At 43.5% G+C, this 16,301-nt stretch overlaps 1 protein-coding gene across 6 annotated transcripts; it reads right to left on the bottom strand.

Moving 5' to 3' along the window:
* Positions 1 to 5,207: 5,207 nt before the first annotated feature.
* CCRL2 (C-C motif chemokine receptor like 2) lies at positions 5,208 to 13,551 on the bottom strand. 6 transcript variants are annotated; one of them, XM_052641627.1, is made up of 3 exons: positions 6,726 to 6,780; positions 6,570 to 6,623; positions 5,208 to 6,294 (listed from the first exon to the last, which is right to left on the bottom strand). In XM_052641627.1, the coding sequence occupies exons 2-3, from the start codon at positions 6,587 to 6,589 to the stop codon at positions 5,241 to 5,243; spliced, it is 1,074 nt and encodes a 357-aa protein (XP_052497587.1). In that variant the 5' UTR covers positions 6,590 to 6,623; positions 6,726 to 6,780; the 3' UTR covers positions 5,208 to 5,240. The 6 variants fall into 6 exon arrangements, with proteins under 6 accessions (XP_052497587.1, XP_052497669.1, XP_052497539.1 ...); XM_052641709.1 differs by having other exon boundaries at positions 5,208 to 6,299; positions 6,726 to 6,766; XM_052641579.1 differs by lacking the exons at positions 6,570 to 6,623; positions 6,726 to 6,780 and adding an exon at positions 13,511 to 13,551 and having other exon boundaries at positions 5,208 to 6,299.
* Between the last annotated feature and the right edge of the window lie 2,750 nt (positions 13,552 to 16,301).

Below are 16,301 nucleotides of genomic sequence, written 5' to 3'. Positions count from 1 at the left end.
GGCTTACCTCGTGGCTCAGTGGTAAAGAATCTACCTGCCGGTGCAGGAGACATGAGATCCATCTCTGGTCCAGGAACGTTCCACAAGCTGCAGAGCAACTGAGTCTGTGTTCCTCAACTACTAAGCTTGTGGCCCAGAGCCAGGGAGCTGCCACTGCTGAGCACAGGTGAGAAGCCACTGCGGTGAGAAGCCCATGCACCACAGCTAGAGAGTAGCCCGTGCTCCCTGCAACCAGAGAAAGCGCACAGACAGCAATGAAGACCCATCATGGCCAGAAAATTAAAAAAAAAAATCAGTTTTCCTCTTCAGGTTGATCTTAGGAACATTTCCGTTTGTGCAGTGAGAGTCAAAGAGGGCTCAGTGGACATCTAGGTACCCACCATGTGGAGCTGACAGGTGTTAACATTTTGATGTGTTTTCCTCCTCGTTTCCTTTATATGACCTGATGTGTGTGTGTGTGTGTGTGTGTGTGTGTGTGTGTGTGTGAGACATTAAATTATTTGAATGTGAGTTGTGACCACTGTGACATTTCATTTCTAAGTTGTTTCTTTTTGCATTTTTAAAAACAAATTATTTTTAACTGGAGGATAATTGCTTTACAATATTGTGTTGATTTCTGCAGTACATCAACATGAATCAGCCATATCATTCCTAAATTCCTGAGCATGCATTCTCTAAGAGTAAGGACAGTGTCCCACATAATTCCAGTTTTATTGTTATTCTTGAAATGATAAATCTATAGCATCTCATATGTTGTTCATAGTCATATTTTTCAGATTTTCCCTGTAATGTCTTTAGCCTCTTTTTAAGGAAGTGTTCCCATTACCCATTGGTAGTCAACCCCTCCTTCTTACCTTCCCTCATGGGCATGAGTCTCACTTCTCTCTGTGGGAATAACAGCACCTGTATTGGCTGGAGTCGTTTTCTTGGCCACCTCCTCATCTGTCACTGCATCCCATCTCCTCTAGTCCATTTGGAGATGAACCTGACCCTCTGCCTTGGAGTCTTTCAGAGACAGAGTGGAAACAGTGTGTGTGTGTGCAGATCATCGTCAGACAGAGCTGGCGTGTACTTGGGGACTTGTGTTGTGTGCTTTGCAGAGGAGGGCCAGCCTGTTTGCATAGGGCAGCTGGGGAAGGTCCTGAGCCATGGTGAGCAAGCTGGGTGCACCCCCAGGAAGTGTGTGGCAGGTGAGCTGCAAAGACAGACGCCTGAAGTAGCGTGTGGGCGAGGGCTTGGTGGGGAGGGCTGTCCACAGACTCACAGCAAAACTACTGAGCTGACCATGTGGTTGAGGGCAGAGGAAAACATGTATTATCATAGGCGATACAAGCCAGATGGTCTGATCCTCCCTACCACTCCTTCAAACAAAGAAGCGGGGATGAGCCACATGTCCCCAGATCCTTTTGTTAAACATAGTCATTTACCTGGCAGTTGCAGGAGGCTGATATGGGGAGGAGGAGGCCCATGAGAACTGAAATTCAAACACCATCAAGTTTCAGGCAGCATCTGTGGAGGGTGTGAGGAAAAGCGCTGTGTGGCAGCATCTAATGGGCCAGTCACTGTGTTGCTCACTAAGCCCTCAACCCGTCCATCAACCCTGCCTGGGGAGAAGTCTTATTCCCAGTTATCTGAAGGTCAGGGAGGCTAGATGGCCTGTGTTGGGTCCCACTGGAAGAGAGACACCCCTTCCTACCCTCTCTCCAAGCAGGCATGGCAGGGGACTCTAGGGATGTGACTAATGGCCCTGGTCATAGCTAAAGGCCACACCCCAGCGAAAGATCAAAGGATTTAGAGTCTGAAATTTAGATCAAAGATTTTCTTCTGTTGGATGTGCCAGAGATGGTTGTTTGGAGAACTCTGCTTTTCTCAGTGTCCGTAAATGGGTGGCTGGCGGGACCAGCAATCCTCAGACCTGCCTTCCCCCAATCACTTGGTATATTGTGAAAAATCTGGTGCAGTTATATACAGGAACTCACTCTATAAACCAAGCTCTAGAGACAAACCAGGAAGTACTGGGTGGAGGAGAGGAAGGAGCATAAGATTTGATATCAGAAAATGTGAAGCCCAGATTCTGACCCCTGAGAGCTGTGTGATTTAATTCTCCGTTTCCACACTTGTAAACCGAAGCTGATGATTCTCAGTTTTCTTTGATTTTTCTGTGGTGCAGATATGTCTGTGAAGGCAGTTGGTAAACAACAACAACAACAAAGTCTTATTGAAATTCCAGCTAGGTGGGGGAGCCTGAGACCAGCAAAGGATGAGCAGCTCTTAGGAAGGAGGATGACTGGGGCTGATGTGGCCCCAGAACATTTGGAAAAAAAAAAAAAAAAGGGGTATTTGTTGCTTAACCAAAATTCAGAATTAACTGGCATCCTGTGTTTTCTTTCAACGTCAAATTTTATTGTTTTCTCATTCACTGTATCAGTTGTTTACCATTTTATAATTTGTTCCATTTATACCCACAAATACATAGAATTGAGATGAACAAGAGACTTCTTATGAGATTTCAGCCTTTCTCTCAAATGTCCCAAATCAGAATTATCTTGACTTGATAGGAAATTCTTTTTGCATTAGAAAATAATTTAATTTACAGGCAAAACAGAAATGTCAATTTTTCTTAACTATGCTGACTATCTTCTCTTTGGCTTTTTAATGATTGTTAGTTTTCTAATGCAATAATCTGTAGAAAAGTGCAAAAGCATGTGCTTTTTTTTTTTAGTTGAAAGATAGTTGATTCACAGTATTTTAGTAGTTTCAAGTATATAGCATCGTGCTTCTGTATTTTTGCAAATGATACTCCTTTATAAGTTATTATAAGGTAATGGCTATAGTTCCCTATACTATGTAACACACCTTTGATACTTGTCTATTTTATACGTAGTGGTTTGTGTTTGTTGATCCCATATCCCTAACTTGTCCCCTGCACTTCCTCTCCCCTTCGGTAACTACAAGTGTATTTTCTATGTCCATGCCTCTGTTTCTGTTTTTCATAGACACTCATTTGTGTTATTTTCTAGATTCCACATAGAAGTGATGCCATGCAGTATTTGTCTTTCTCTGTCTGACTTATTTCATGCAGCACAGTATTCTGTAGGTCCATCCACGTTTCTGCAAATGTCAAAATTCCTTCCTTGTTATGGCTGAACGATATTTCGCTTTGGGTGTGTGTACATTGTCTGATCTGCACTTGATGGCCCTTGGGCTGCTCTCATGTCTTGGCTGTTGTAAATGGTGCAAGCCGGAATCATTCTTATCTTTAGGACAACTGTCTCCTGCTAGGGAAAGAAGATCTTGCTGGATTATCAATGTTCCAAATATACTACTTATGTGTGTGAGCTGTTGTAACTGGATCATCCTTCACAAACTTTTGCTTTTCAATAACGATTTCACTCTGAGTCACTGTCAGAATTTATATACGCCCATGTTTTCATTCTGAAAATTCTGAAAAGATGTATTCTGTGATTTCAGCACTGTGTCTGTGAACATCCAAAACCAATGTCATTTTGTCTGCAATTTCTGTCCCATATGTGGTAGAGGTGAATGGAGAGTCCAGACCTACTCATATCAGCATGTGAAGAAGATTCCCACGTGCCTTCTCCTTCTCCTCTCTTCATATCTGCTGGGGTACTCTTCTGAGGTCTTGCTCTTAACTTGTCATGGTGTTTTTATTTGCTATTTAATGTCATTCAGGATGAGTCCTGACTTAGCTCAGGCTGTCACAACACATACCACGGACTTGGTGGCTTAAACAACAGAATCTTATTTCTCACAGTACTTAAGGCTGGGAGGTCCAGCATTGAGGGACCAGTGGAATTCTGGTGCAGGCTCTCTCTCTGGCTTGCCAGTGGTCACTTTCTTGCTGTGTCCTCCCATGGTGCAGAGAGAACACATTCTCTAGTGTCTTTTCTTAAAAGGCATTAATCCCTTCCTGAGGGCTCCACATCTAAACCAAGTTACCCCACAAAGTCCCCATCTCCAAATACCGTCACACTGGGGCTTGGATTGCAACATATGAATGTTTCGGAGGACACGATCCATCCATACTACCCTGTGAGGACACGAAAGAGCCAGGGATTGGTATAGCCTGTGACTGAGCAACTTCACTTTCACTTTTATGCATTGGAGAAGGAAATGGCAGCCCACTCCAGCGTTCTTGCCTGGAGAATCCCAGGGACAGGGGAGCCTGGTGGGCTGCCGTCTGTGGGGTTGCACAGAGTTGGACACGACTGCAGCGACTTAGCAGCAGCAGCAGTGCTTACTATGAGATCTCTCCCAGGTGCTACCTCTTCCTCCTCCCTCCTCTGTAATGGAGGTGAGAGGTTGTTGTCCATAGTCATCCCACATTTAAGCTGTCACCTCTACTTGGGATATGTAACAGAAAACGGGGGCTAGATAGCACCCGGCAAGCCTGTTGTGGCATTTTGTAGTTACATGTGGTGAGGCCTAAGGTGTATGTTACACTGAAAAGAACAAAGCATGCCTTGTGTTAAAGATTTCTAGACACAATCTTACATTCACTATTGTTAAATAGGAGGAAGTATTAGAAACCTTGGGAGGCTTAGCGGTTGGGGTTATCTGGGCTCATTGAGGGTGTGGCAAGTAGCCAAGAAGACCCAGAGTACTTTCCACAGAGAAAGTCTGTTTTCCTCTTTTTTTTTATTTTTTTAATTTACATTTTATTTTTTTACTTTACAATACTGTATTGGTTTTGCCATCCAGACCCTCCAGCTAGCCAGCTCTTTCAATTACATGAAAGGAAAGGTGCCTGATAAATTACTTCTGTGTGAGTAGGTTGCTTCTCTTACAGAATGTGGTCCAGTTGGTTGTAAAAGTGCATATTTTCTTTATGTATTTTCTCACCTGAATTTTGAAAGTTTGGTGTGCTGGCCACAGCATAGATTCTGGAGTGAATGGCACTGGGTTTGTGTCCCAGCTTTGCCACTCTCTAGCTGTGTGATCATAGACAAATTTCTGAGCCTGTTTCCTCCCCAGAGAAAGGAGACTAATTCCACCCATATCATGAGCAAACAGTGAGATGTGGAGGAGCTCGTGTTTGTCAAGAGCCTAGCACATTGCCTGAGACAGATTCGGCGCTTGGTGGGTGTTTGTTCACTGCCCCCTTTTCTCCCTGTACCCTATTTTATATACAGATGTGTAAAAAACTATTGGACAGGACAAGGCGATGAGTGAAAAATCGATGTTTATTTATCCTGCCTTTGACAGGAGCTAGTTTCCATTTAGGGAGAAAGGTAATATTCTTCCCCTGAGGTGCCTTGGGCAGGCTCCTCAGTGGGTTGCGGTGCAGCGTCACTACACAGGCAGCAAAGGCGGCTGAGGTGTTTCCTAAATGCCTTGTCAAGAAACATGTAGAGGAGAGGGTTGATGAAGCAGTGGGTGGTGGCGATGATTCTCGTGATCTGAACGCTTTTGTTCAGGTTGTAACTACTGGCACAGCCATGCAGGGAGACGTGTTCGTTGAAAGCAGACAGGAAAAGTGTAATATTGTAGGGTCCCCACATCAGAAGGAAAACTGCCATTATGGTGAAAACAAGCTTGAAGAGGCCATAGTTCCTCTTCCGGAACTGGAGTGTTTTCCTCATTCGCACGTAGCAATATACAAAAGCAAACAGTGGCAAAAGAAATCCCAAAATGTTCATCTTTAAGGTCAGAAAATGCTTCCAGAATGTCTCATCATCTGGTAAGAAGTGAAGTCCGGTAAAGAAGCACTTGGATTTCTGGCTTTCCATCTGAGGTTTGTAAAAAACAAGTTCAGGCAAAGTGACCAGAGTGGCTGTGACCCACACTAGAGCGCTCATGAGGATGCTGCCAGCCACAGTCCTACAGGCCGAGAAGCGCCTTCTCACGTGGAAAAACTCCTTGTACCTTTGCACAGTCAGAAGGATGTTGAAAAATGCCTCACTGTACAGGCCTATGGAGTAGAGCATCAGGAGAATCTTACACAGGGGGTCATCAAAGCCCTCCCCATGAGAGGCTGCGTAAGCCCAGAATGGCAGAGTGAGCAAGAAACCCAAGTTAGAAAGTGCCAAATTGAGGAAGCAGATATTTTCTGCTTGCTTGAGTCCTTTGTATTTTACCAGGATAAACACAACCAAGATATTGTCCAGGAGGCCAACTATGAACACCGTGGTGTAGAGGGAAGGCACCAGCTGGGCTGAGAGAATCTTGGGGTCGTATGGGACGCATGGTTCTATTTTGCTGTTACTCAGATCATCCTCGATGAGGACGTCATAGTCATCCTCTGGTGCTGACGTGTAATTAGCCATCTTCAGGCTGCCCTGGGGAGAAATGAAAGGTTATTTTTCCTTCATACAGCTGTGTGGTCCTGGATGAAACAGCACACAGGACTAGAGCCCCTGCAGCCACACTCATTCTTTTCTGGTGTTTATTTTAGCCAGAGCAGGTCTACAACTCAGAAGATTTAAAATAAACATTTCTTTAACATGCCCCTGCAGCCCGAGCGCAGCTGCTCTAATTCATCCCTTCATTAAGCACTGAGGTGTTTAGTAGTATGCCAGCTACCACAGGGAGACAAAAGTAAATGTTACCCTTCTTCATACAACTTCATTCTCTTGGTAGAAACAAGACTTGCCTACTTGAAGCTATATAAGAAAAAACACAATTAGAGAGAACTAAGTACCAGGGTTTAGTTTCACAAAATTGGTGTCAGTCACAGTTCCTATGTGTTTAAAAAGTTTGCTCACCCTCTGTAAACAGCTTCCTGTGATAGGCAGAGAAGTCTGAGTTCTTGTCTCGAAGGATATAAATAAATGCTTGCAAAAGTGAAACCACTCTAAGTATCAAATGGACACAACTGGTTAAATATGTCGATGACTTACCAGTGACCGAGTTCCTGGGAGGGGAGGGAACAGCCTCCTGACCTACCATCCGAGTTGCTGTGGGAGCCGTCTGGCCAGATGAAAGACTAACTTCCTTCTGAATAGCTGGCCCCTGACCCTTTGGGGCAAGAGAAACCACTGTTTATCCCCCTGGTGGCTGTGTCCCACCAGTCACAGGTCTCGGGGACTAAGCGAAATAAAGCAACTTGAAAGCTCCCACTAACCCCTAGAGAGTTTCTCAAGCTGCAGAGAGAAACCGGGAAGTTGTTTGCTCCTGCTGCTGCTCTCCCCACCCCCACCCCGCACCCCGCCTTTGATTTCCCTGTGGCCATCCTGCCGGCTGCCCCAGATAAGGAACTAAGTTATTGCTGCTTCTCAGTGATACTGAGGGAGGGATGGAAAGTGCTCTGATGTGCAACTCTGAGCAGGTAGTGGGTAGCAGCAGACAAGTGTCATACGCAGTGACTGGCGGTGACTGTGTCCAGACCGGGCTGACGCTCCCCTGTAGCATTTCATCAGTATTAGCATATGGGTCAGTCTTCAAGAACTTGTAGTGAGCAACTCTGCTTGGACTTGTACTGTTACTTTTGAAAGTAGCAGTAACTGAGAGGAACAGTAACAGGGCTTTCCTCATAGCTCAGCTGGTAAAGAATCCGTCTGCAATGTGGGAGACCTGGCTTTGATCCCTGGGTTGGGAAGATACCCTGGAGAAGGGAATGGCTACCCACTCCAGTAACCTGGCCTGCAGAATTCTGTGGACTGTATAGTCCATGGGGTTGCAAAGAGTAGGACACGACTGAGTGACTTTCTTTATTCTTTTTGAGAGACATTTTTTGTGTGTCAGATATTTGGCTGAAGAATGGGTCCCCAAGGGAGGATGTGGGGACAGTGGAAGCCACAGAATGATGTCATTCGGGAAGAGAGTGGATGCAGAGATGAGACCTCAGTACCAGTGAGCCTGGGGGAAATCGATGGAGTTAGGAAGGATGTTAGGAGCTGACCCTGCTCCTATAAGAAGGGCCTAGTGCAGGAAGATTCCATGGTGAGAACACAAAGGCTCTATCGAGATGCTGTGCAGAGAATGTGAGGGGAACAAGTTCAACCTTAGACTGAGGCTGGGGTGGGTGACGTTTAAGGCCAGAGAGAAAGGAAGCTGAGAGTCCAAATTTGAAGGGAGATGGGGGTAGTTGGAAAGAAAGATCAACTGAGAAAAATAACTTTAAGTAACTGGAAAATCTGTATGAACTCTTGGATCAACTTTTTGTACCTGTGATGGACCTAATTTGGGGACCAGTCTTACATGTTGGCTTTGTGTTCATCTCACTGGTTAAAAGACTTCTGTTAATGCCAAAAATGTGTTTGAGGTGATAGGCGGTGCAGAATGTGGACCTGTCAAAGTAGAAATATAACTGAGGGATCTATTAAGGGAAAGGAAAAATAAACAATAAACGCCTGGACAAATATGTGACAAGCATTAAATTTAACCCAGAGGGAAACTCGTGGTGTTCCTCTGTAGGAAGGGGTTGGAAGGGGTTGGGAGAGATCGGTGCTGCTGGGAACCTGGGCTGTGAATGTTTCCCAGCAACTCTTCCCCCATCATCCCCCAGTATGGCTTCTGTGTGTCAGTGAGGGTCACCGTGCCCTGGGGGTTCTGCCCCCTGGAGCTGGGCTATTTGGAGACACATCAGTACCCCCACAACTTTGACGAAGTGATGGTGCCTCATGGTGCTTTATTGCCTGATGCTCACTGGTCAGTCTCCCAGAGGGGAATGAGGGTCAAGTCAAACTTTGAAACTTAAAAAATCCCCGTGAGCATACACACTGCACATTGTGTGGTTAAGTGGAGGAAAATAGCAAGCAGGTGCTTCATCTGTATCACAGAATCATGTGAAATTTGAAGTTTCCTAGAGAAAAGCATCGTTCGGTAAATTCCAGATCACCCTAACTTCCTGATATTCAAATGGACTTCACTTTCGGGATTCTTTTATTTTGGCTTGATTCCCAGAGTTCTGCTTATTTACACCCAGACCTTGGAGTTCTTTTTTTTTTTTTTAATTGAAATATAATCGACGAAAAGCATTCTAGAAGTTTAAGGTGTGCCATACTGATACATTTATATTGCAATAGGATTGCTATGGTAGTGTTAGCTAACAAAATTACCAATTTTTTTATGTGGTGAAAACAATAAAGTTCTGTTTTCTTAGCAGATTTAATGTTTATAATACAGTTTGGTTGTCTGTAATCACTATACTGTATATTAGATCTCGAAGACCACGGGATGCTTGAAAATTGAAAATTAGTAGGAAGGAGTGGTTTAAAAGTCTAAAGTTGAAGCAGGAGGAAGGTTTTATTTACCATTTTAGTATCTGGAACTGTAATAGGGTCATCATTATTGGTGAAACTTCACTACATTCTGAGGTTTGTGAGCTGCAATCTCAATTAAAAAAAAAAAGTCCAAGGTCTGGATGTAAATAAGCAGAATTCTGGGAATCAAGCCAAATAAAATAATTCTGAAAGTGAAGTCCATTTGAATATCAGGAAGTTAGGGTGATCCTTACCGAACAATGCTTTTCTCTAGGAAACTTCAAATTTCACATGATTCTGTGATAAATATAATTAAACCCCAGTCTTTTAGACAACTGAAGTATAGTTGATTTACAATATTATATTAGTTTCAGGTGTATAACATAGTGATTCAGTATATTATACATTATACTCCATTTAAAGTTATTCTTTAGTAGGACTGATGCTGAAGCTGAACCTCCAATATTTCAGCTGCCTGATGTGAAGAGCCGACTCATTGGAAAAGACCTTGATGCTGGGAAAGATTGAGGGCAGGAGTAGAAGGGGATGACAGAGGACGAGATGGTTGGATAGCATTACCAGCTCAATAAACATGGGTTTGAGCAAACTCTCAGAGATAGTGAAGGACAGGGAATCCTGGTGTGCTGCAGTCCTTGGGGTCGCAAAGAGTTGGACATGACTTAGTGACTAAACAACAGCAAAATTACTGCAAAATAATGGCTGTATTTCCTTGTGTTGTACAATATATCAATGTTGCTTATTTATTTTATACATAATAGTTTGTATCTTTTCATCCTTTACCCCTCTCTTGGCCCTTCTCTCTCTCCACAGGTAACCACTAGTTTGTTCTCTACATCTGTGAGGCTCTTTCTGTTTTAGATCTGTGAGTTTGCTTTTTAAATTTAGATTCCACATATAAGTGATAACATACAGTGTTTGTTTCTCTATGATTTATTTAACTAAGCATAATACTATGTCCATCCATGTTGTTGTGAATGGCAACATTTCATTCATTTTGATGGCTGAGTAATATTCCATTGTACATGTATGCAGCACATCTTCCTTATCCATTCATCTGTTTATGGGCAGTTAGGTTTCTTCCATACCTTGGCTAATGTAAATAATGCTGTGAAAGTTGTGGTTCTTATATCTTTGAAATTAGTGGTTTCATGTTTTTTTTCAGATATATACCCAGGAGTGTAATTGCTGGGTCATCTGGAAGTTTTATTTTTAGAATTTTGAAGAACCTCTGTACTGTTTTCCATAGTGGCTGCACCAATTTGCATTCCTGCCAACAGTGTACGAGGGTTCCCTTTTCTCTACATCCTCACCAACATTAGTTATTGGTGGCCTTTTTGATAATAGCCATTTTAACAGAAACGAGGTGGTTTTGATTTGCATTTATCCGATGATTAGTGATGTTGAACATCTTTTCATGTGTTTGTTGGCAGTCTGTATGGTTTTAGAAAAGTGTTTATTCAAGTTCAGTCCCAGTTTCAGTATAGGAGGCTATCATGTTATAACTCTTATTCCCCCCCAACATGTAGATCATTCATTTATTCAAAGATTGTTTATAAAATGCCTAGCATGTGCCCAGCACTGTTCAGTGGACAAACATCCTGACCTTCATGGAGCTTACATTGCAGACAAAAACAAAATAAGTATGTAAGTTGAAGGTGGTAGGAGAGAAGTTCTGTGGCAAAAAGTAAAGCAGGGAAGGAGACTAGGAGGGGCCAGGGTGGTTTGGGAGTTCACATTTTACGTAGAATAGTCGGAGAAAGCCTTGCTGACAAGATAATCTCTGATGAGATGAAACAGCAAATGATTAGGTCCAATACTTTATACTCAACTCATTTTTTTCCGTGTTACTGAGTTCTTGTATCAGGGAGATTAGAAAACACACTGGAAAACACACTTAGCAATAATTTGACAGGAGATGTGGAACTGTTCTTCATGTTACATTGGGTTTCCATTAAAAAAAAAAGCTGAGGGTGCAGTGCACCTGTTAGTAATTCATTGCCTTTTAGCCCCTAACCCACCTTCCTTCTTTTGCTTTGTGATCCTCAAGCCGAACTCTGTAAACATTTGTCCTTTGCCAGCTGGCATAGCAGGTGCTGAGGATCACAGGAAGGGGCCGGGGCTTCTCACTCTGGCTCCAGGATTTTGTTGTTTGTTTTTGCTCCTTGGGATGAGCTGACAGTGCTGTGTGGAGACTGAGTGACGCCCGCCCTCTTGTGTGTCTTACTGGTGCCCTTTCAGGCAGTTTCCTACTCGCCAGCCCCAAAGGGCAGCACCTTGGCAAATTTCCTGACCATCTAGAGGGTTGCAGTCACCCTCTCTGACAAGGTCTGAATCTCAGATTTGCAAGGGCAGGCATCTTCCAGGTGTGTTCCTTCTCAGGTGCTCTACCTCAGCCTGGAGGCCACTCCCTGTACCTGCTTCCTCCTCCCTTGGATTTTCAGTCCCCTTTGACTGGTTAACAGTTCTTGGTAGTGAATTTTCTTTGTTCAAATTACTGGTATGATTCCTGCCTCTTAACTGGATGCTAATTCATAGATACAACATTAAATTAGTTGAGTGAAGGATGGGAGATTGCTAGGATGCTTGATATGTCCTAGTGTGGTGGCATTTTCAGAGAAAAGGGTATTCAAAAATTTAGAATTACAATACTTTATCTGTTTCTTAAAATGGCTTCATCAATGCTGTCAGATTATCTATCTAATTTTTATTAGTAAATATTCCAGAAAATTTGGTAAGTATAGGAAAAAAAACTTTGATATTGATATTCCCAAATAGCAGCGATTATAATTTTTAAATAGAACTACTTCTTGATGGAAAGTGTGTAAAACCTATTTTGAGAAAACCGTCAATTTTCCTCTGGGTTTGTTGTTTGGTGCTGAGCAGTAGATTGAAGGGGAACATACCTTCATGTTGTAATTGTAGGGATTCTGAGAATGTCTCATCCTGCCCCCACATTTTCTCCCACATCCTGGCCAAGCTTACAGCATTTCTTTAGTGCTTAGTCCTCTTACTACCTGGGCTACCTGGGAGGGCAACAAGGGGGAGACAAGATTTTCAAAAAACAATTGTATTGATGACCAACTCTGAAATACAGATTTTATATGTACTTACTGGAAGAAAAGTAGTTAATTATATCCTTAACAAAGACTTTTTCAACGTCTGTTTGGTTTATTCTGCATTGTGCTAAAAAACGTAAAAAATGGGCGAGAGTGACTTTGCTCAAGGATGTTTAGAAGATAGGTGGACTAAAAATATAAAACAAGTCTTTACTACAGTGCTTCTCAGAGCTCTTCAAGTGCTGATAAGCATTTGGATCCTGGAGAAAGTATGTGGTATTTCCCACAGTTGTTAGATCATGGAGTTCCCTTGTTAATTCTCTTGCTGTTGCGTATGGACTAAGTGCTCTGCAGAACATGTTTTCGAGAAATGTTACCTCAGACATGCAAATACTGCTGTGCTGTGTGGGAATGAGCATAACTGGCTGAGGAACCCAGCTTTCTCACTCCAAAAATACATCCTTGCATCCATGCGAAGGCCTTGCCTGCCAAGGGCTGCTCCCAGTCAGTGGGCTGCTCCCATCCCTAATAGGGCCACTGGGATGGGCCCGTTCCTGGATGATGGACTGGTGCTTCTCCCTCACCCTACTTTTTCCTTCTGTCCTTCGCTTGGGGTCAGACTTGCATTGTGATCTGGTAACTTTCCCAGCTTTGCCCACCACCCTTCGCAATCTCTCTCAGAGGTGTTTCATCTCGTCCATTTATTTTATGCTGTGTCCCATATTAGTGTCTGTATCTTGAAAGAATTTCGGTAAACACAGCCTTGGAAGGGAGACATCAGTCTTTAGAGAGTCTTGAGTCCTTCGCTTACTGAAGAATGACACGTTCTGCAGCATCTTAAATGTGAGTAGCTCAGTCATGTCTGACTCTTTGCAACCCCATGGACTGTAGCCCACCAGACTCTTCTGATGGAATTCTTCAGAATACTGGAGTGGGTAACCATTTCCTTCTTCAGGGATCTTACCAACTCAGGGATCAAACCCAGGTCTCCTGCATTGTAGGCAGATTCTTTATCAGCATCTTAATCCCTCCCTCATCTTTTTAGCCAGTGTCTACCTGACTTCCCTGGTGGCTCAGATAGTAAAGTGCCTGAGTACAATGCAGGAGACCTGGGTTTGATCCCTGGGTTGGGAAGATCCTCTGGAGAAGGAAATGATAACCCACTCCAGTACTCTTGCTGGAAAACCCCATGGATGGAGGACCCTGTTAGGCTATAGTCCGTGGGGTTGCAAAGAGTCGGACATGACTGAGAGGCTTCATTTCACTTACCTGTGCTCTGCTGGGGTCAATCTTTTTGGGACACATACGGCCACTTGATGTCATTATGCCCCCGTCCACGCCATCTTCAGTACCCCAGGTCAGTTTCTGATTGCATTCTTCTTCTTGTCTCCTCTGCCCTCGCCTCCCTTCCTAATGCTCCCTTTTCTCCACTGCTCTCCTCTGTGCCCTCTGAAATCTGAACTCCACTGCAGACAATCCTCCTGACATCCTGAACTGAATCCCAGAACATTCCTCAACATGTTCCTTGAGGGTACTCCTTCCCTCTCACACATGCCTCATCCTTGAGGGTCAGAAGGTGGTATTCCTGGCTGCAGTGCCTCTTCCTGACCATTACTCCTACAGGTTTCAGTAGGTAGATATATAACAGACTACTGCGGTCTCCAGCCCCCACCCTGCACTCTGCTCATCACTGCTGATTACCACTGTCTGCCTGACTGCCTCCTCTTTTATTAAGACAAGGGTATGTGGATAAGGAGCTTCTCTTCACCTAGTTTTCTCCATCATCCTGGTGGCTTAATTGCCCATGTTGACTTCCACTCAGGGCCCCGGGCTTTCAGCTCATTAACTCCAGTTTCACTCCACTATCATCCACACTAACAGTCAGATTTGGGACTTGTTAGGTTGATTCCCCACTGAACTTTCACAGTAAAATTGCTCACTCTTCTGATCCCAGCATCTACTCCTTAGATATTTCTCACTGCATTCGTTCCTTCTGTACTGTTGTTCTCCTTCATCAAGCCCTCTAGCCTCTGTGTCTCAGCCCTTCCTATAGCCACATCCCTCCTAGTCCAGCTAAGATCCCATAGTCTATCATCCAGTCATTCTCTGGTCAGTACCTTGGGTGCCCTTGATTCCCGGCTTTAGATCCCATCACTCTACTTCTCCTTGCCATTATTTTTTTGGAATGTGTTTCTGAGAATAGCTGGTTAAAACCACTTACCCATGAAGACAGAATTTGTGACTAATTTACGGTCTCTAGTCACAACTGGCAGGTCAGGTGCTCTGGTATTCCCATCTCTTTCAGAATTTTCCACAGTTTATTGTGATCCACACAGTCAAAGGCTTTGGCATAGTCAATAAAGCAGAAATAGATGTTTTTCTGGAACTCTTGCTTTTTCCATGATCCAGCGGATGTTGGCAACTTGATCTCTGGTTCCTCTGCCTTCTCTAAAACCAGCTTCAACATTTGGAAGTTCACGGTTCACGTATTGCTGAAGTCTGGCTTGGAGAATTTTGAGCATTACTTTACTACTGTGTGAGATGAGTCCAATTGTGCGGTCGTTTGAGCATTCTTTGGCATTGCCTTTCTTTGGGATTGGAATGAAAACTGACCTTTTCCAGTCCTGTGGCCACTGCTGAGTTTTCCAAATTTGCTGGCATATTGAGTGCAGCACTTTCACAGCATCATCTTTCAGGATTTGAAATAGCTCAACTGGAATTCCATCACCTCCACTAGCTTTGTTTGTAGTGATGCTTTCTAAGGCCCACTTGACTTCACATTCCAGGATGTCTGGCTCTAGGTGAGTGATCACACCATCGTCATTATCTTGGTCATGAAGATCTTTTTTGTACAGTTCTTCTGTGTATTCTTACCACCTCTTAATATCTTCTGCTTCTCTTAGGTCCATACCATTTCTGTCCTTTATCGAGCCCATCTTTGCATGAAATGTTCCCTTGGTATCTCTAATTTTCTTGAAGAGATCTCTAGTCTTGTCCATTCTGTTGTTTTCCTCTATTTCTTTGCATTGATCGCTGAGGAAGGCTTTCTTATCTCTTCGTGCTATTCTTTGGAACTCTGCTTTCAAATGCTTATATCTTTCCTTTTCTCCTTTGCTTTTCGCTTCTCTTCTTTTCACAGCTATTTGTAAGGCCTCCCCAGACAGCCATTTTGCTTTTTTGCATTTCTTTTCCATGGGGATGGTCTTGATCCCTGTCTCCTGTACAGTGTCATGAACCTCCATCCATAGTTCATCAGGCACTCTGTCTATCAGAAGTAGTCCCTTAAATCTATTTCTCACTTCCACTGTGTAATCATAAGGGATTTGATTTAGGTCATACCTGAATGGTCTAGTGGTTTTTCCTACTTTCTTCAATTTAAGTCTGAATGTGGCAATAAGGAGTTCATGATCTGAGCCACAGTCAGCCCCTGGTCTTGTTTTTGTTGACTGTATAGAGCTTCTCCATCTTTGGCTGCAAAGAATATAATCAGTCTGATTTCACTGTTGACCATATGGTGATGTCCATGTGTAGAGTCTTCTCTTGTGTTGTTGGAAGAGGGTGTTTGTTATGACCAGTGTGTTCTCTTGGCAAGACTGTGTTAGTCTTTGTCCTGCTTCATTCCGTATTCCAAGGCCAAATTTGCCTGTTACTCCAGATGTTTCTTGACTTCCTACTTTTGCATTCCAGTCCCCTATAATGAAAAGGACATCTTTTTTGGGTGTTAGTTCTAAAAGGTCTTGTAGGTCTTCATAGAACTGTTCAACTTCAGCTTCTTCAGCGTTCCTGGTTGGGGCATAGACTTGGATTACTGTGATATTGAATGGTTTGCCTTGGAAACGAACAGAGATCTTTCTGTCATTTTTGAGATTGCATCCAAGTACTGCATTTCGGACTCTTGTTGACCATGATGGCTACTCCATTTCTTCCAAGGGATTCCTGCCCTCAGTAGTAGATATAATGGTCATCTGAGTTAAATTCACCTATTCTAGTCCATTTTAGTTCACTGGATTCCTATAATATCGACATTCACTCTTGCCATCTCCTGTTTGTCCACTTCCAG

This window comes from Budorcas taxicolor, chromosome 1 (genome assembly GCF_023091745.1).
Source record: "Budorcas taxicolor isolate Tak-1 chromosome 1, Takin1.1, whole genome shotgun sequence".
NCBI classification, from domain to species: domain Eukaryota; kingdom Metazoa; phylum Chordata; class Mammalia; order Artiodactyla; family Bovidae; genus Budorcas; species Budorcas taxicolor.
Note: the sequence above shows the minus strand (reverse complement) of the source record. Positions and strands in the feature narration are given on the sequence as shown.